The sequence below is a fragment of the Sparus aurata genome, chromosome 3 (assembly GCF_900880675.1).
Source record: "Sparus aurata chromosome 3, fSpaAur1.1, whole genome shotgun sequence".
Classification (NCBI taxonomy): Eukaryota; Metazoa; Chordata; class Actinopteri; order Spariformes; family Sparidae; genus Sparus; species Sparus aurata.
In genome coordinates, this window is record NC_044189.1 from 20,153,990 (window position 1) to 20,173,877 (window position 19,888).

General features: G+C 44.3%; 1 protein-coding gene across 2 annotated transcripts in view; it reads left to right on the forward strand.

Annotated features, from left to right (window-relative positions):
- The window catches only part of vps50 (VPS50 subunit of EARP/GARPII complex), a 99,238-nt gene that overhangs the window by 56,835 nt on the left and 22,515 nt on the right, over positions 1–19,888 (forward strand). The window contains exons 14-23 of one of the 2 annotated variants that reach the window (XM_030411202.1): positions 157–248; positions 532–626; positions 1,033–1,131; positions 2,600–2,690; positions 3,898–4,083; positions 6,745–6,863; positions 8,256–8,362; positions 9,649–9,770; positions 14,172–14,249; positions 14,756–14,836. In XM_030411202.1, the coding sequence (XP_030267062.1) occupies positions 157–248; positions 532–626; positions 1,033–1,131; positions 2,600–2,690; positions 3,898–4,083; positions 6,745–6,863; positions 8,256–8,362; positions 9,649–9,770; positions 14,172–14,249; positions 14,756–14,836 (1,070 nt within the window). The remainder of the gene's footprint in view (positions 1–156; positions 249–531; positions 627–1,032; positions 1,132–2,599; positions 2,691–3,897; positions 4,084–6,744; positions 6,864–8,255; positions 8,363–9,648; positions 9,771–14,171; positions 14,250–14,755; positions 14,837–19,888) is intronic. The other variant, XM_030411203.1, reaches the window with a different exon arrangement.

Genomic DNA, 19,888 nt, shown 5'->3' on the forward strand with positions numbered 1-19,888 from the left:
TTCAACATTGTAATCTGTGAAAAATAGTTTTCATATCACAATAGTGGATATAATATACACTTATCTTGATATATAGGGATATATATGGGATTAAGGGCACATCAGCCTGTTGGTCTCCACTCTTCTTGTTAGATTTTAATCCGTCTGTCTTCGTAGGTGAAGCAGCAGCTGCAGAGTCTGATGAGTCGGTGGTGGACCGCAGCTACGTGAAAAAGAAGCTCGAGCACGGACTGACGCGGATCTGGCAGGTCAGAAAGAATTCTGTGTGTCTGTGTCTGGTCCGTCTGAGCCAGAGATGTTCCTAACAAGTACCTGTCCTGCTGTTTAAACGTAATCTTAAAGTTAGACTCAGAAAACAGTCAAACCTGAGCACAGTGTAATCCATAAATCGACCAGTCAGCTAATCACTGGCTTCTCTAGTCTGAGCATGTCTCTTCCGCCTCTGCCAGTTTTTCTTTTTTTAGTTTCCTGTTCAACTCAGTCACAGTTTCTCCTCCTCAATCCTCCTCTGCTTCACCGTTCTCTCTCCAGGATGTCCAGCTGAAGGTGAAGGCCTACATCCTGGGCACCGACATGTCTAACTTCAAATACGACGATTTCATAGTGGTGCTGGATGTCATCAGCAGGTACGCCGCAGGACCCAGCTCATCCTCAGCCGTTAATTGGTCTTCATTATCTTTGCTGCTGCCATCTCTCTTCTTCTTCTTCTTGTCTTTTCTTGCTCTCATTTTCAGGTGGATCTACTTTCACATGCAGGCTCATACTCACCTCTCGTTTCTCACAGTACACTCTCTCTCAGTCCTTCACTCACTGACTCAAATTATATACACACACACACACACACACACACACACACACACACACACACACACACATTCTCGGTTCATTGATTTTGTTTTCAGTACATGCAGTTTTTATCTATTTGCTGTGAAATTTTGATATTTATTTATGTTTATTTTTCCATGTTGTGCAGCAAATGCCAAGACACATTCTTTGCTCAGTTGCCTAATTGGCTGATGCTCGTTCTTCCAGGTTAATGCAGGTGGGTGAGGAGTTCTGCGGCAGTAAGTCAGAGGTCCTGCAGGAGTCCATCAAGCGCCAGAGTGTCAACTACTTTAAAAACTATCACAGGTAAAATGTTTGTGTTGCCCCTGGATCTTCACCCAGGTCATGTGACGATTAGATGTCAGTTCTGTTCACTCACTTGGCTGACATGTGGGATACATGGATCTGACATGTGCTGGATGAAGCTGAGTCCTTTACAGCAGGTTGTCATCACTTGATGTACACTTTTGCACATATTCACAACCACCGTCTGTCTTGATTGTACCCTGATCACAGCGTAGCCCTCTTTGAGAAGACATGTAATTATGCTGTAACCCTCACTGAACTGGGAGCACATCACCTCTTGATTACATAACCCCCTGCCAAGCACATGAATATGTATTCATGTGCTTTCACACAGACACGTCATCTGAGGTGATTTGCTCTTGATCACTGTTGTGATTGCCTGTCAGATAGCTTTGATAAGATTCTTAAATATCACAGTTCTGACAAGCTTTGTGCCTGTGACACAAAGTGGCAAAGGAGGGGGACACAGAGGCATGATGGGATACATACTGAGATTAAAGGTGATCTCTGTGTGAGATTGATATCAGAAGTGAAGGAGAGAGTAGGAGGTGGCAGACAGAGAGGAGAGGAGGCGGTTTACACCAGATAACATAATGAAGGCACACACACACACACACACACACACACACACACACACACACACACACACACACACACACACACACACAGCCACTCTGTTGGCCAGGAGGCTTCCAGCCTGCATTATCTTTACATTACGTTTGATTCATTTCCCACCCGGGTGTCACTCCCAAAGAGATTACCCATCAGTGAACTTTGTCTGTCATCTGCCAGCAGTTACACACTCAGTCATCGCAGTGGGTGTATTGTTGGCCTGCGGGTGTGAAGGACATAATGACATTGTCAGGGTTCAGATATGATAAATATCTAAGAGCTGTGCCATCAATGCTCATTGTCTCTGAGTGATTGAAATGTTTTCAAAGTTTTAATGTCCCTTTAATTGTTGATGCATCACATTGGAGCAACATAACTCCAGAGAAATGATGCAGTATGGACTGCGTGACTAAAGTTCACTGAGCCTTATGTTCAGCAGTGAGCTCAGCCTTTAATGTCCCTTCTTCATGTCTGCACCACAGGACTGCTCTGTCTCAGTGTTGTTTCACATTCGGTCACTCCTCATTTTTCAAGCACCTTTTGAGACAAGTAGGAAGAAGTAGCACAGTGTTTGATGTCAACACATCCTGGACGTTTCACACAGAAAGGCCCAGTTTATGACCAGGGTGTCTGTCGCGAGCTGTGATCCATCTCACGCTCACACCACAAAGACACTTCTTCCTTTTCGCTGTGCATCAGTGACCTTTGCAGCACATTTCATCAGGGCTCTCAGAACACAGGAGATGCTGAATATATGAAATGGCACCGGGTCAGGAATGGACTCATGTTCTTGGTTCTGACTCTTTGCTCTTCTCTGTCATCCCCCATTCCCTTTCATCTCCTCTCAACCTCTCAGGGCCCGACTGGAAGAGCTGAGGATGTTTCTAGAAAACGAGACATGGGAGCTGTGCCCGGTGAAGTCTAACTTTAACATCGCCCAGCTCCATGTGAGTAAGAGCCACATCACTGAGGAGAGAGAGCGAAGCACCCCAGCATTCATTTATTCTACACTGTCACTCATTACCCACCCCCGCCACCTCGACATTTGCATAAGGATATGAAGCGCAGGCAATCCTGATCAATGATGTCTGTGTGTGTGAGTGTGGGAGTGTTTGTGTGCAAGCCTGCGTATCAACATGAGAGGAGGGAAGCTCATAGAAAGTTATATAACACAGAAGAAGATAACACGGCTCTTTTCCCGCGTGGCGTCTATGTTTGAGGATTGTATTTCACACACGGATGAGCAGCAGTTAAAAATAAAACCCTTGAACATCACAACCTAAAATAGATGATATACAGCAAATCCAAGCCAAATTATTGTAGGTATTCCTGGGATGTGTACTTCAGCAGCTCAGAGGAAGATCAGTGTGCTCACCACATGTTCATGCTCAGTTCACCTAGAGGCAGAAATGATAAATGGAAAGAAAGAAATGTCAGAAAGATTAATGGAGAAAAGATAAACACGTCTTGTTTTTCCCTTCATGCTTGGAAACATTTTGCAGCAAACACACATGCCAGAGAATCTTCATGATAAAACCTGCTGCCATCAGAAGTTTGTAGGTCTGCATTACTCGATGGTAAATAGGCGCTGCACATACAGGCCTGTAAAAACATGTAATAACAGAAAAACACAAAGCTTACTCAGATATCCAGCTGAGACGTTGGTTATTTGGGTCTCTAACCCATCAATTCCCACTGTGTTGAAAATGGGTTAGAATGTGCTGATATCAGAGCAATACAGTTCTTGCCGCTTTGGAATTGTAATCATGTTGTTGTGTTCTGAATTGTTAGTCGTGCTCGCATTTTGATTGCTGAGTCCGTCTCCTGTCAGCGTCGTTGTCTGTCAGTCTGTTCATCACAGTGCACGAAGGATCCATCTCAAGTGTTTTCTGGTAATGAACTTGGAAAATGTTCCAATAAATAATAAAATATGTAGGGTGGTTTGATACAGCGTCACATTTACAAACTCAAGGACAGCTCGTTGTTGAAGGTCACTGGCCTGAAAGGGAACAAGTAGAAAAATTAACAGTTTGCTTGTATTTGTTGACTTTAAGCCAAAAGCAAAAAATTTTTTCTGCCTCATTCACGATCGCTAATTTGCAAGTGCGGCCATTAATAATGTGCAACTTTTTGTTCCCATCTTCTCTGATCCAGGAGTTTAAGTTCATGGGTCAGTGTCGTTCTCCGTCCGTTTCCCCGAGCAGACAGGCCGCGTCCTCCAGCGGCCCGGCTCAGGAGCAGCTGTCTCTGTTCCAGCAGTACCTTCAGGAGGGAAACCCCTTTGAGATGCCCGCCGAGCACAGAGAGGAGGAAACGGAGGACGTGCTGGCGTCTAACGGGGTAAGAGACAGGAAACATGCTTCTGATTGATTACTGCTAAAAAACTAGTTTTATACTGGTGTTAGTGTGAGATGGTGAGATGTTGAAGTGTTGGATGTGTGCTGCCCAGTCACTTAAAGGGATATTCCGATGTAAGTTTAATCCATGGTCTAAATCACCGTGAAACTGTGTTAGACTCCCTCTCCAGAGATCAAGTTAGCAGACCGCTAATTTACGGAGTTTTATCATCCTCAGAAACAACCGCACGACAACAATACACTGCAGTAAATGGATCCAAATATAAACCGCCACCAAAAAGCCACAAATAATGCTCAGAACAGCACCAAACTTCAGCAACAGTACAAATAGGGTCTCAGCACATAGTCCGGGGCATCTAACCTCCGCTAGCTTAGCTGGATTTCTATTGTGAAGCTAAAAACAGATTTCAACTCTCCTCCATCAGCTTCCGGGTCGGGGAAGTCCCGACGCAACGATTACCGAGTGCGGTTAGAAATGCTCAATTCCGTTCTTTTCCCTGTCCGCTCTCTATAATAACTGTTATAAACTGGCAGGTAAGACACATATGAACTTTGATTGCTTTTCCATGGAGTCATAATCATACATTTTCATCCATGAGCCGCGGAACTCTACTGCACTCGGTAATCGACTCGTCGGGACTTCCCGTCAACAGGAAGCTGCTGCAGAAGAGTGGTAAATTTAGTCAGCTTTTCAGTAGAAATCCAGCTAAGCTAGCGGAGGTTAGATGCCCCGGAATATCCCTTTAAACAGCTGCAGAAACATATGAAAGCTCAAGCACAGAGGGATTTGTGTTGATTTACTGTTGTTCATCACATACAACGTAATGTTATGTGGACTGTGTACAGATCATGTCATCATTGTGCACAAGTACTTCTAATTTACCGGGCTACATGTCGCCTGCTGTCACCAAACGAGTTGATGGATTGAGACATTATAACTGTGGGTCATTAATGGGGTTACAGGAGCCTCACCAGGGCCGTAACAGCTTGTAGGACCAGCGGTGCAGAACCATAAATGATTATTATAGCAGTTTGACACATTGTCTGACGTGCATTATAAACTGTTAAATGGCAGATGTAAGCTGTGTGTAGATCAAGCAACAGGATGAGTGATGACCTGAGAGGAGAGATGTGTGTGATACACAGCTTCATATTCATGTAGTCTTTTTTTTCAGCATGCTCTTTCTGTGGAGTATTTATAACCATCGCTCCAGAGTTGTAATATTTTTTTTATTTCTTAGAGTCACATTTTCTCCTCTGTTAGGAGTTAAATGTAAAAGGCAGCAGTTGACCTTAAAAGAAACGTTTGCTGCCGTTCACTTTCACAGCCAGTCTATGTAGTCCAGTCAAACAGCTCGGCCTGCCACTTTAGCACCATATATAATTGACAGAGAGGAGCAATCTCTATTCTATAACTGTCTCCCAGAGCAGGTTTCACTGCACATTAATCAGTATACTTAGTGCAACTTCATCTTCAGACCAAGAAGAGACGAGGCGAGCTTGATTTTGGGAGGCAGTGTGAGCCTCTTGTCTTATCCAACACCTGTAAAAAGCACTTTGGCTTGCCTGACAAAATCTATTAGTGAGAACATAATGGGCATTGTGGGAACCATGACACTGAGCAACACACCAACAGGGGATCTTGTCTTGAGGAGGATTATAAACGTCCCAGTTTGTGTGTTAGCAAGGTCCTGTTAGCATCTCCGGTTGTCTAAAGTCTGGGTCCTCTCGGTCCTCAAGGAGATTTTGGGTCTGACCTGTTGCACCAACTACTCTGACTTCATGGCCTTGAGTCGAGGGTTGAAATGAAAAACTTCTGTTGAATTACTTGTAAGTTTCTGACAAATTGTCACACCAACCAACCACTGTCAAACCAACGTATCCTTTTAAAGCTTCTGTAGGTTCATCTAGCCACAGCGGGGTTACAGTGATGCACACAGTATTGTCCTGTACTGTGGGTGTTGTACCCATGTGCTCCTCCTCCGACTAAGAAAAGTCCCAAATCCATTTTTCCATCAAGGTTTATTTCTGAAACAGTATTTCTCTTCAAGAATGGAAAGAAGAGATAACAAAGGAGGCCCAACACACCACCCTCTCTTTTTTATGCCAGTATATTTTCCTTTCAGGCTCAGCATGAAACACAATATTGCATCTAACATATCTAACCTATTAGGCATGCAGGAGCCCGAGCCTGCATCGCTCTGAAGCTTGTAATCCTCTCTATATGGCTGCTGTGTTGCCTGAGCTTGAAGTAAAGGACAAAGACAATATTGTCTTCCAGAGGAGCTTTGACCAATCTCTCATTCTCCTCCTGAAGCGAGTCGTTTCATGGTGAATGCGCCCACTGGTGCTGGAAGATGCAGATGTGACACTTTCTTTTCAGTAAAATGTCACAAGATTCAGTCGCAGCTCTCGAAACAGAAAACACGTTTGTATTTCCTGTTATTTTAAAACCTTCATGGACTTTTCATTGAAACATGTTATCTGATTAACAACAGTGACACGGTTTCACCACAGCATCAGTTTCCAACACTTGAGACTTTGACTCAGTTTTGTCACTTTTACTCGACTCATCCGTGCTGTCTCTCTCTGGCCTCTCTCTCCCGTGACTTCCATCTGATCTTACTTCTGCCTGTTTCTCCAGTATGAGTCAGACGAGCTGGAGAAGAGCGTGTATCAAGACTACGACAGCGACAGCGACGTCCCCGAGGAGCTGAAGCAGGACTTTGTTGACGAGCAGACGGGCGACGTCCCCCTCAAGAGGTCAGTACGAGTCCAACCGTTCTACAAGATGCAGAAGACACACGGCTACAGAGTTTATCCAGGTGTCCCTCATCCCTGCACCTTCACTCTTTTATAAAAACACAACATGAAACGACACAGAAATGTAGCTCATGTAAACAGACACAATATAATATGATCTGCCCACATTTTAATAGTTTCATTCATCTTTGATCATTTAGCTCACCTCTGCCTCGGCTCGTGAAGCTCCTACAAAGCTTTTTGTCTGCCAATAAAAAAATTCTCTTTCTTCTCACCTCCGCCTACATAATGGCTGACTAATGAAGGTGAGCTGCAGTTTAATAAAGGTGATGCTCTTCTGCACCGCGTGTAAAAGGATTCATTTCAATTCAACCAGAAATTTTAATACAGTTGAGGAAAGTGTTGTATTTTTAGTTAGAATTAGATCCAGTTATTAATGCCGAAATTAACACGTTAGAGCTGTAATGTTGTTTTAAGGTTCTTTCATGATTATATTTTTACCATTTTAATCATTTTTTCTATCTTTTGTTACAGGCCTGAGCTTTAATGAACAGATACAGAGCAAATCAATACAAGGACAAAAGGAAAATAAATAAATAAACCAACTACATTATATAAAAAAGGAAAAATATGAAAAGCAAACATTTGTCAAAGAAATATGCAGTTGACACATTTTTCGGTCATTATTATTGGTACTCTAAAATAGAGATATTGTGCCATGAACATGAATGCATTTGATGCAGCATGAAAGATTTTTTGAATTTCATAATCCTCCTTGTTCAGTTTTGTGTGTGCTTGTGTCAGTGCATGTCTGAGGATTTGTCCTCAAAACAACACACACAGTAAAGTTACTTTTTCACTACAGAGACATTGTTAAACAATCATTTCCTGTCATCCAGTGTCTTATCGCTGGTATTATGATCATTGTTCAGTGTGGAGCCATATTTTCTCGCTGGTCTGACAAACGTGAATGTTTTGTTCCTGCTCTGGCCACATTCACCTTCCTGCTCGCCGTGTGTATTAACCTGACATTAGCCTATAGTCCCTTAAATGCTAATTTCCCATTCTTATAAGCAGCTATCACTCATAGATAATTACTGAATGGGTCTCATGGTCACATCCAGAAATCAGAAGGCCCGCGTAATGATTGCCGGCTAATATGGCTGGACGGTAAGAGTCAGGCGGTCTGGCGCTCCAGGATCAGCAGTTCAAAGACATCACCACCTGGGCCCTTCTTTGTCTCCTGCATTGTGTAATGGGTTCTGATTGATCAATTACAAGCCTCTGACCCGCACTAAGGTTCTGAACCTGCCGATCGCTGCTGAGGATAAGTGATGTTAACATACTGAGTCGCTTCGTTTCTCATGACTCTGCCCCACTTTCTCTCCCCAGCGTGTCCCGTGAGACCATAAGAAGCAAGAAAAAGTCTGACTACAACTTAAATAAGACCAACGCACCGATCCTCACCAACACCACCCTCAACGTCATCCGGCTCGTCGGTGAGTCCTGCACGCCTCCACGCCTCCAACACTAAGCTCTCTGAGTGGCGGCCTCAGCGGGCGGCTCTTTAGCCTGCTGAGAATACAATTTATGCACACATGACGCAATCAGCACGCTCAGGTAACCTGTGTGACTGAGCCATGCTCATAATAATTAGCCTTTTGCCTTGAGCGCTGACCTTTCGCTTCCCGAGAGCTTACACGTCTCTTTGACGTGTCTATGAAAATGTCGTGGCCCTTCCCTGGCACGCTGTGGCTCTTATGATGTGATTTTCATATGTGAAAAGGGATTAGACGAGGCAGTCGTCTGTCCTGTGTGGGTTGTATGGCTGAATAAGTCTAATGCAGTGTGGATTGGTTTCATATGTCAGGCTAATACAGAGCTGTTACTATTCTTAAGATTTCAAACAATACAGAAAAAACTTGTTCCTGCATTTTTTAGTCACACTTTAAAATGTTCCTGCTCAAACAGGATGAAGTAGAATCCTTGTTCTCTTTCCTCTTTACACCATTGGTAATATAGATTTAAAGCCATGTTGCAAAACTGTGTGAAAAGCCAGAAGTTTGATTCCAAGCAATCACTTCTAATTCAGTCTCTGCAGCCCTTCGATGGAATTAGATTGCTCCCCAAGTTCATGGTGCAGAATTCAAGCGAAGGGGCGTGAAAAATGAGAGTGTGAGAGAAATAGTGCTGTCTCAGTGGCAAAGCCAGCTAGATTGAGTTTATTTCTCCTTTTCTTGCCTCCATTCATCAGTTCTGAGTCAATGATAACCTTATTACAGCCCTGTACTCTCTCCTCATTGCTTTTATTACCTTGCTGCTAAATTAAATCCTTGCCCTCAAGTGTATGCAAATGCAATGTGTTCCTGCGAAAGTTCTTCCCTAAAGCATGTGGTTCCACCGCGATTAACCAACTGTAGTTTAACTCTTTTAATCTCCTACCAGATGTACTTAAGAACAGATGTGATGTGATTAAAATGAGGCGAAGAATCCCCTCTCCTCACACTCCCTCTCTCTGTCGCAGAAAGACCGGTTTCCCTCGTCTACCAAACACCAACTTCTGCCTGCCTTTACATCATATTATGATTATTAATACTGTATTAATGTAGTTGCTAACACTTTCTATCAGGATTCGCATATGAACCATTAACTGTTGCTTATTAGAAGGCATATTAGTAGCATAATTGCTCTTTTTTGCTCATTATGAAACACTTCATAGTGCTGTATTCTACACGACCGCCTCCCAACCTCTTGTTGGTCGTACATGTTTCTCGTCTCCTCACAGGGAAGTACATGCAGATGATGAACATTTTGAAGCCGATCGCCTTCGACGTCATCCACTGTGTGTCGCAGCTCTTTGACTACTACCTGTACGCCGTCTACACCTTCTTTGGACGCAATGACATGGTACAGTATTTTTGCGTAGTGCTATCTTGCTGTGGTACATCGCTGCTGTCCAAAAGCATATTGTCACTTCTGGCCTCACTATTTATTGTTTAATAGGATCCTCATTAGTCTTTAATGTGAGCTGTTATGTCTTTTAGTTATGATGTCTTATTTATTCTTCTGTGCAGCACTTTGGTCAACTTTGGTTGTTTTAAAGTGCTTAACAAATAAAGTTGGATTGGATTAGAGTTAATCCTCCTAAATAAAAGAAGTACAAATCAAAATCACACTGAATCAGCAGGAGAGAACAATACAACTTACGCCAAATATAGAGATTGTAAAACAAATAACTACACAAGAAACGCTGAACAGACTCTTTAAAGACAGATTCACTGAATCACTGAATCAGTGTCGGCTGTTTCTGCTGCAGCTGATCAAATGTTCTTGTCAGTTTTTACATCCATGACTGTCATCAAACTGTAAAACAGACACAACTCATAACCTTTAATCAAGGTATCAGTCCATCAGTGTCGTGTTATTTCACACACATCTGTTGACATCTGTAAAATACAAATAATCAATGAAATGCTTTATTAACTCTCATTAAGCCATTCTTTATTATTAAGTCGCAACTCATGTTTATAAACCTGTACAGTTGCTTGATAAATGTGAACCAGGGTGATAGAATTCTTACTTTCCTGGAGCGTTGACAGATTGATGCCTGGAAACAGGAAGCTGACACATCCTGAAGTGTCCGTAGACGTTATGATGCTGCTTCGTGCAGGCTGACACAGGAAACACCTGCAGAGCTCCGCTGACCTCCAGGTTTAAACGTCCAGCTCTTCACATCTGTCTGCCCCCTCGTTATGGATCATATCTGTGTTGTCTTTTTAAGTAAAGCCATAAAATATTTAACAAAAATACGATAAACAAGACAGAAATAAAGGTCAGAGTGTGTTTGTCTCTTACAGTGCGACTAAAAATAAAGAAGTGAGTCAGCCGTGCCCCACAAGTCATCTTAAACTTTTTTTTTCAATGCGGTGCTGCAGTTACATAATATTTTACTTCTGGTGCTTTCAAACTGCCTGCGTTTATTTCTGACTCCAGAGTTCTGAATAATTTATGTTGATTAGATGATATACAGTGAGACGGGGAATCACCTCTGCCTCCATCTTTCCTCATTGCTGTCTGCCTCAGTAAAGATTTCAACTGAATGATTACAGTCAGTGAGCCCAGTCGCCCCCACTCCATCTGAAGACTATCATGTCATTTATACTGCGCCTCGCTGAGGAGGGAAAAAACAGCATTTGTGTCAGTATCGCCCTCAGGGGAGAGCTAATGATGGCAGCAGAATGACTTCTGTCCCATCAAGGTGGAAGAGATAGAGAGGTTGAACGCTCCGCGGGGGCCGCGCCGCTACACATGGTGTGTGTGTGTGTGTGTGTGTGTGTGTGTGTGTGTGTGTGTGTGCGTGTGTGTGTGTGTGTGTGTGTGTGTGTGTGTGTGTGTGTGTGTGTGTGTGTGTGTGTGTGCGTGCGTGCGTGCGTGCGTGCGTGTGTGTGTGTGTGTGTCATGGGGAGATGTGAGAAGGTGACACACTGGTGCGCTGACAACTTGTCAAGTGTTCACTTTTCTCATCTCAATCTGCCACCGCGGGTCCACGTACAGTATGAGAGAGTGTTTCTGTGACATTACTCACATCACTCTTTTCTCTGTATCACCGTCTACATCACACATTTACCGTGTGTCATTTTTCTCAGTCAAGCGTGCTCTTAAACCCTCTTTTTCCTCATCTTTTGTGCCGTACAATTTCCCTAATCTCAGTGCTGTTCATGCAGCGCTGCTTGAGTCTCATCCCTCCTCTCTCCTCTCTCCTCCTCTCATTACTCCCCTGCCACTCTTTATCTGTCCGTCTGCATCTCTCTTAAACTCTCGCTTTCCCTTTTTTCCACCAGACCTCATTAAGTGTACTTTCATGAACCCACCCGTTTCATGAACAGTCTCGCTCAAAGAGGCACCTACAGAAAAAAATGCTAATGTGCCCATGAATCTTTAAATAGCTGATGGAAATTGCTATGCACATATGCTGGTATTTTGACCTAGGATCTGCTCTCTTTACACCGCTGGAATCAAGATAGAGCTGCAACTTATACGCTTGAACAGTAATGGCTGACATTAATATTCAAAAGGATAAATACCCCATTATCTGTGTATATTGGCCCTGTCAAGTCAAGCTGCACTATTGACTCTGTCACGCACGTGCTAGAGATTCATTATGTGCCGTGCAAACGGATTCTCCATCAACATTTATAACCAAACCTTTATGCTCCTCGGACTGACAGAGGCAGGTTTACCGGAAGTTTCTGGGAAAAGTGATAAATTGACGGTAGAAGGACTTTATAAGAAAACGAAAGCAAGATGGAGAGAGATTCGTAATTAAATGCACTTTAGGATGAGGGCAATTAAAGGGGTGCTCCAGCATTTTAGTATTTAGTATCACACTTCCCAAAAGTTTGCAAACACAAAAGAAACAGATTTAGAATTGAATCGTCAAAACTGGAGCAGCAGAGGTGGAGATATTTTACTTTTTCGTCTCAAGTACAAGGCAAAATGCGGCAAAAACGCTAAATCCTACATCTCCCATAATGCACCTCAGTGGCATATTTCAGTACGGACGCTTCCTTCCCCCAACATGTCCAACCTTGTCTTTCCAAACAACTTCTGAGGTAGTAGTCTGTACAATATCAGTGAGAACACAAACTAAAAGTAAACACAACACAAAAGCTCGATATGTCGCAGCATCGCCGCTCCCCACAACACACAACCACACACGTGACGTCAACAGATTTAAGACTCTCTACTTAATAATGCTTTCTGATGGTTCCCACCAATACTGAATCTGAGGAAGCTACCACACAGAGTTCGACCCCTGACTCCTTCAGCTGGCATTAACTCATACGAGGTGCGTCTCACATGTTGCCTGTTGTTTAAAGTCCCCCGGGTCATCAAATACTGACAGGTTGGGTTGGCAGATCCAGTCAGGAACAAGCTCAGAGATCCGTATGTAACAACTTTGAGATGAGTCAGGACATCAACAGTCTCTCTCCAGGACGTTACATCTTGTTGCTTTATGGCCGCGCTCAGATTAACCTGACGACATCGCTGGGCTCATTTTAACAAACTGTACAAAGCTCCCTTCTTAAGCCTGGTTTATGCTTCTGCGTCGCGGCGACGGCGTAGCTACGTCGTCGACCCTACGCCGTCATTGAGCATTCGAAGTTCTGCGTCGAGGGAACGCGTTGTTCTGCAATTCACCGCAATTCCTTGGTTTTCTTCCGGTCAGACAGTCAACAATGGCAACTGAGATGGAGCGGGTGTTTTTGGAGATGGAGCTTGTGGATATTGAACAACAAATGCTGTTATTACACGTACCACAAAAACTTTAAAAATGGCGGTGTTGTGATACTGTTGACCGGAAAAGCAACTGCCGGAAATGATGTTCTGAGCGGACCAATCACAGTCCTTGCCGTTCGCGTCTCGACGCGTCGACGTGATGCGTAGTCAGGATTTTTTGGAGGCGCACGTCAGGCTACGGTGTAGGGTCCGCGTAGGGGTCTGCGTCGACGACGTAGCTACGCCGTCGCCGCGACTCAGAAGCATAAATCAGGCTTTAGACACACACAGCATAAATTATACCTCTTATTTCAAAGGCTGTCAGGTACTGATGGTAATGATTAAACTGAACTCTGTGTTCAGAATCTATGGGATGGGATTTAATGTGTTGATTTGGTAACAGTGGTCTTTTACCATGTGCACATCTGTACGGTGCACATAAGTGAACTTCTCCATGGCAACTGTACTATTGTGGGAGACAAACAGCTATTGTATCGTGTCCTTATTTATGTCAGTTTGAATGGCCTTCGCTGCATAAGATGTCTCATTGAGCTGAGTGTGACCTCATTTATATCAAAGGTTTCAAGAGCTAATTCGAAAGTTTCTAAAAATAGTCGATCCAACTTGAAAGCATTAGAACATGTTTGAAGCTGAATGTTGAGGAGCTTTGAACTCTCTCACTGCCTTTTACTGTCTGAGTGTCTGAAACAGGCATTAAGGACAAACACACAAATGACACTTAATTCTCAAACAGCTCCTGATGAGCATCACGTGTGACAGATGTAAAAAGTTTTCACGTGGACGCAAAGAAGAAAGCTTTAAAGTATCCTGCTTACAGCCGTCGACAGTAATCAGATACTGATGAGCAGTAGTCCCAAATTAAAGACCATTTAAATATGAGGCAGTTGTAGTGTTCTGCCCACTACCTCCATTATATCTGAGCCTGTTTGTGTGCTTCTTTCTTTGTGCTGTCTTTTTTTCACTTTTGCTTCCTGTTTTTCCTTTCTGCTGTCCATCTGTCATCCATAGCCCGTCCCAAGCCCATCTTTGCCCGCTCATGGTGGCAGAGAGGCGGGCACTACCAGGGTGGTTGGCCCTGCTTGCCTGGTAAGAGTAGATCCCTGGAATGAATATGACTAACATGCAAGGTTGTCCTCACCTTGTGAGACCAAAACATAGTCAGCGCTTGTCGTGGTGTGGTTGATTTGAAGCCTTCAAGGTGTGCGTGATGTACTCTTTCAAGTGACATCAAGCGCATCTGAAAGTGATTTCAGAATCATGTGGATGTTGAGTTTGCTGTGCTCTCACCTCCCCGCCCTCCTCATCTACCTCTCATCTGTCATCAGCTGTAGCCGGCGTGATTGTCTGATATTTGATGTCTGTTCCTCCCAGTTCCTCCTCCTTTTTTGGATTAGAGCAACTGACTAGAAGCAGTAAAGTCAAAATCCTGCCGTCTCCGACTACGTGAGACGAGAGCAGATGTTTGCCGTGTGTGTGTGTGTGTGTGTGCTCTCACACTCCTCTGAAGTGTGTGTTCTTATAGAGGAAACGTTTTGTGCACGGTGCAGACACTTAACTGTGTGTGTGTGTGTGTGTGTGTGTGTACTCTACAGTATGAGTCATCGGGTCTGGGCCTTATCAGCAGCAGACTGAGAACCACACTGAACCGGATCCAGGAGAGTCTCATTGACATGGTAAGACTGGACCTCTCTCTCTCCTCATCTGTCTCCCTCTCTCTCTCTCTCTCTCTCTCTCTCTCTCTCTCTCTCTCTCTCTCTCTCACCTGTCTCCCTCTCTCTCTCTCTCTGTCTCTCTCTCTCCTCTCTCTCTCCTCTCCTATAATCTTGTCTCCTCTCTCTCTCTCTGTCTCTCTCTCTCCTCATCGTCTCCCTCTGTCTCTCTCTCTGTCTCTCTCTCTCCTCATCTGTCTCCCTCTGTCTCTCTCTCTGTCTCTCTCTCTCCTTATCTGTCTCCCTCTCTCTCTCTCTCTGTCTCTCTCTCTCCTCATCTGTCTCCCTCTGTCTCTCTCTCTGTCTCTCTCTCTCCTCATCTGTCTCCCTCTGTCTCTCTCTCTGTCTCTCTCTCTCCTCATCTGTCTCCCTCTGTCTCTCTCTCTGTCTCTCTCTCTCCTCATCTGTCTCCCTCTCTCTCTCTCTCTGTCTCTCTCTCTCCTCATCTGTCTCCCTCTCTCTCTCTCTCTGTCTCTCTCTCTCCTCATCTGTCTCCCTCTCTCTCTCTCTCTCTCTCTTTAACCATCCCCCGTTACCTCATCGCGTCTCATTCCCTGACACAAACACGCTCTCTCTCGTCCGGCTCCTCCATCCTCTCTCCTCTTTATGCCTCTGTATTTTTTTTTTTTTGTCCGTCCACTTTATCTGTCCCCACCACATGTGTGCCTACAGCCCGTGTCACCACAAAATGCATTATGGGTCATCATTATCCAGCCAGTGTTCACTCACACGTACACACCTCCCTCTGTTTAAGTGGCCACACCAGGCTGGATGTGTGTTATTCCATTAGCCTCAATCACGACTCTCTGCTGTAATACTACATAGTGACAATTAGTCCGTTGCAGGCCACACACTCTGCTCCTCTGTCTGATAGTGTATCTGTCCCCAGTGTGCTGCGCCGTAATACAAGTGCCATATCTCTCCTCTGCCTTTCATTTGTCTCCCTATCAGACAGCCTGTCTTTTAGCATGCTTGGACTTTAATGCAGCCCTAATCTGCAGTGCCACAGAAGTTTGGCTTCCCTGCAGGCGAATATGAAATTCTGTTGATGTTTTTGGCTTGTTTAGTCAGGAAAAAAAACAAAAAAACAAGTTGTGTCTCTTGAGTCTAATTATAGTAGATGTGCGAGTGAATGCTTGCTGAATTTGAGTCATTCTGCCTGGACTTCAAATATGGAAACTCAACTTTTATTCATTTAGAAATGTACTTTTTTATACTCTACTGTATCCCCGTTGTGTACACTACTGTTCAGAAGTGTCTGGTCCTGAAGATCCATAAACCAAACAGCAGTGGTTCAGCTGGTTTCAGACTAATATTAAACCCTGTATTGGAAAATAACGAGGCAAATATTGCCGATGCATAGATTAATTAGATTTTTATGTCATAAATTGTGACTCTCTATAATGCACCAGCTGTGAAAATGAAAAAGAATATGTTTTCCCACATTGATAGCCTGATTAATGTATTCCATTTTTCATTTTCTGAGATTCTGTGGAGCTCTCAGTATCTCAGACTCAAATATTAGTCATCGTTTCATCTGTAAGATCACAGAACACCACAGACCAGGCCACAACTATTACATGTGTGTTTCTCTTTGGCTTTCTCTTATTCTCTGTCGTATGTATTTAACGTTACAATCTTAGATTTGTATATTGAACCTATAAAATGAGGCCCTGTGAACCACAAAACCTTTCTTTATTGCTCATCTGCTGCAGACACAGCATGCCTCAGAGCACAGGAGGCACCTGTCCACCTGCTCAGTCCTTCTCTTCAGACTGAGGTGATTTACAGCAGCTCAGACCAAGACTCTGGATCGTATGTTATAGACAAAGTATTTCCTGGTTTCCCCTCCACTCACAAGCACTGTTTCCTGCCCCTCAGCAGGGTTCTGGAAGGTTGACTTATCAGAACTGAGGGGCTGCATGAACGGTCAGTACAACAGAGACAAGGATTGTTTTTAACAGTTTGAATCATACAGAGCTTCTCTAGTGGAGTTCTACAACAAGAATACTGAGGTGGAAATGAGCATTATCGGTCTGTCAAGGCTAATCGTCCAATGACAAGCGTCCATTTCAGCCATCAGCACCAGTGTCTCCTTTACTGTGTATCTCATCAGAATGTGAATGGAGTGAATTGTTCACAGAATCTGAAGCACCTTTTAAAAACAAACCTTTATCTGACAGCGTGATGTCTTATCGACTGTGATGGCGTCGCTCGCTACCTGGATGTGATGTTTACGGGTCAGACTGAGGAGAAGGAAGGCAGAGAGACGAACACAGGGAGAAGTTTTAAACCCATAAAAGAAAATCAAATGATCCAAACTTTAAATTGTATCAAGCAGTGTGATACAGCGACATGTTTTCTTCCTTCAGCGGGAACTATAGAAACTTTTTACACCACAGTGATTTTCCTCTGAAGTTGTGAGCCGTTTTCAGATGTCAGAGGAGCTCGGTGCTCGGCTGCCGTCTGAGGAGAATTATGTCTTCATCCTCTGAATTGTTCGGATGGGCACAGACGGACAAATGGACGGAGCAGAAGAGTGCAGCGCTCTGCGATGTGTGTGAAACCTTTAACACGTGCATGCTCACACACACACACGAGTATAATTATATCACCGCATGCTGTGTCCTCACACTCTGGCTTTGTAGCTACACATATCCTGTCTCTAATGTATTGGCAAATGCTTTTAGTCTGCCCTTTCTCATATGCAAAACTATTTTAGCTCATCTCGATAAATCATTCAATGTTGGAAAGATGCCCTCTTTTCCAAACTGAAGCAGCACTCCCACCTCTTTCCCCTCTCCGTCTCTCCGTCTCTCCGTCTCGCTCTCTTTCTGCTGCTCTGTGTTTCGCATCATGATCGGCGCACAGAAATCTCACCAGAACGCACTCTTCCATTAAAAGTGTTGATACATATTGAATATGTAGAGGAAGAATTTGCTGTTTGGATATTTAGAACAATTTATATGCAGTTTTCAGGGTTTGATTAGATGTGGAGGCATGTGGCTTATGAACCTCCTCCTTTTTTTTAATATAGGTGACTTCACTCCACAGCGAGAGTGTGCATGCAGTCATGTCGAGTACACACATGGATTCCCCCCACCTGCATACAAATATGCACACCCACACACTCCAGAGATTGCAGCAGGGTAGACCTCATTTGTAAACAGATTATAAAGTTAATTGCACACTGCATTTCAATTGAGCCGCCGAATCCTGGCGGTTTTGTTCCCCTGATTTGCCGTCACAACTGTTTGATCCTGAAACCAATGTGCTGCTAATGACTTCGAGTCCCATATGAGCGGCGGCGAGATTCCATCTCATCTCGTCTCAGGTGCTGAGTGGCTTCAGCTCAAATTGGGAGCTCCACTGGGGAATAAAAGTAAAAGATCATCCGCCCGTTGATTTTCTATTTCTCTGCCTCCGTAATTCTTGATTACCTCTCCGAAACCTCCGTTGCTCGTCTGAGTCTGACGGCCTCCATTCAGAGTTCACTCACTTATGACTTTGAATTTTTCATCACGACTGTTCAGAAGGTGGTGAGGTTGGGGAGAAACTTCTGAGAGTGGCAGAGATGTAATTGCCTTCAACATTTCTCCACAAAACACTGACATCATGTTTAATCACAAGCGCTGTCATCAGCAGCAGCTCACGAGTTCGAATGCGACGGCGAACGTGACGCTCTGAACTGAATTGGTTTATTTAAAGGAATCTGCTGTCATGTTAAATAACGACTGGCTCACAGTCCTCTGCTAGATGAAGTTCTGATCCTCTGGTGGTACTGCTCAGGGCGGGTTAGACGACAGCAGCATATCAAAATAATGCTGTGAACCTCATCTGTTGCCATATTGTGTCTGGCAGGAAGTTCAGCTGTGACAGCTGTTGTGAGCCTTTGCTGCATCAACGTTGTGAAGTGAAGCCGCTGTTCGGCCACCTCCGCTTCACGGCCCTTTTACTGCTCTCAGTACTCAAACCAGCAGTATTTACTCTTTCAGTCAGCAAGCACATTTTTCACACATGTTTTTCTGACACTTTCTCTCTCATTCCTCGCATTTGTTCCCTCCTTCTGTTTTATCTGTTTGTCCTATCGCCTCCCTCTCTTTAGCAGCTGTGTGCCAGTGATTACATGCTTCTCGACTGCCGGCACAAACAGCCGCTTGTGTCCTTCCTCCCAGTTTATTGGCCCTTCCGACGGTGCTCACAGCGCCGTGCCTCTGTGTGTGTATTGTCTCCAGTGTTCACCATTTGTCCAGGCATGATTCTGATTCTTGAATTGAGCCTTACAATCCTGAAATCACCCGACAATTGTGTTGTGAGCTGATAAGACGTGTGTTTAGTGTAGAGAAGGATTCAGTGAGCCGTTCTCACACCGGCCATTGAAGCGAGAATGAGAAGGTATTTTCTGTGTTGGCACCAGTAATCTGGCAGACCACAGTGCTTACACAAACACAGGACGACACACATATTTACACAAATGAACACACAAGCTGAACTGCAGTCCCACTCTGTCACCGTCACAGTGAACATTTGCTCTCTGACACACTCTTCATGCTCTCTTCCCTGTCTCCCTCCCAGTGGCAGAGTGATAATCCCTCAGCATGTGTTGTGGTTGTGGTCTGCCACACACACACACACACACACACACACACACACACACACACACACACACACACACAGTGTCACACTCACTACATTTTCTTCCACTCTGAACCAAGTCATTAGCTCTGCATCCCTCATGAGGGCACATCACTGTCCAGACTGGGTTCTGTGTTGTGGCCTCTCTGTGAATGCTGCTCTCAGCCAGAGGGAGCAGCCGCTTGACAGCGATTATAGATCATAATTAAGCTCCATCATGTAACTGTTGATGCTGCGGTCGTCAGGGTATCGCATGTATTGACGTTTTCTCGGGGTGTCGATGAACACACGCGCAAACTTCCGTCGATTGGCCGAGCTGCAGGTTGTGCTCCTCAGCTGTGACGAGGAGGCCGTTGATCCCCGCGGACACAGTAACTCCTG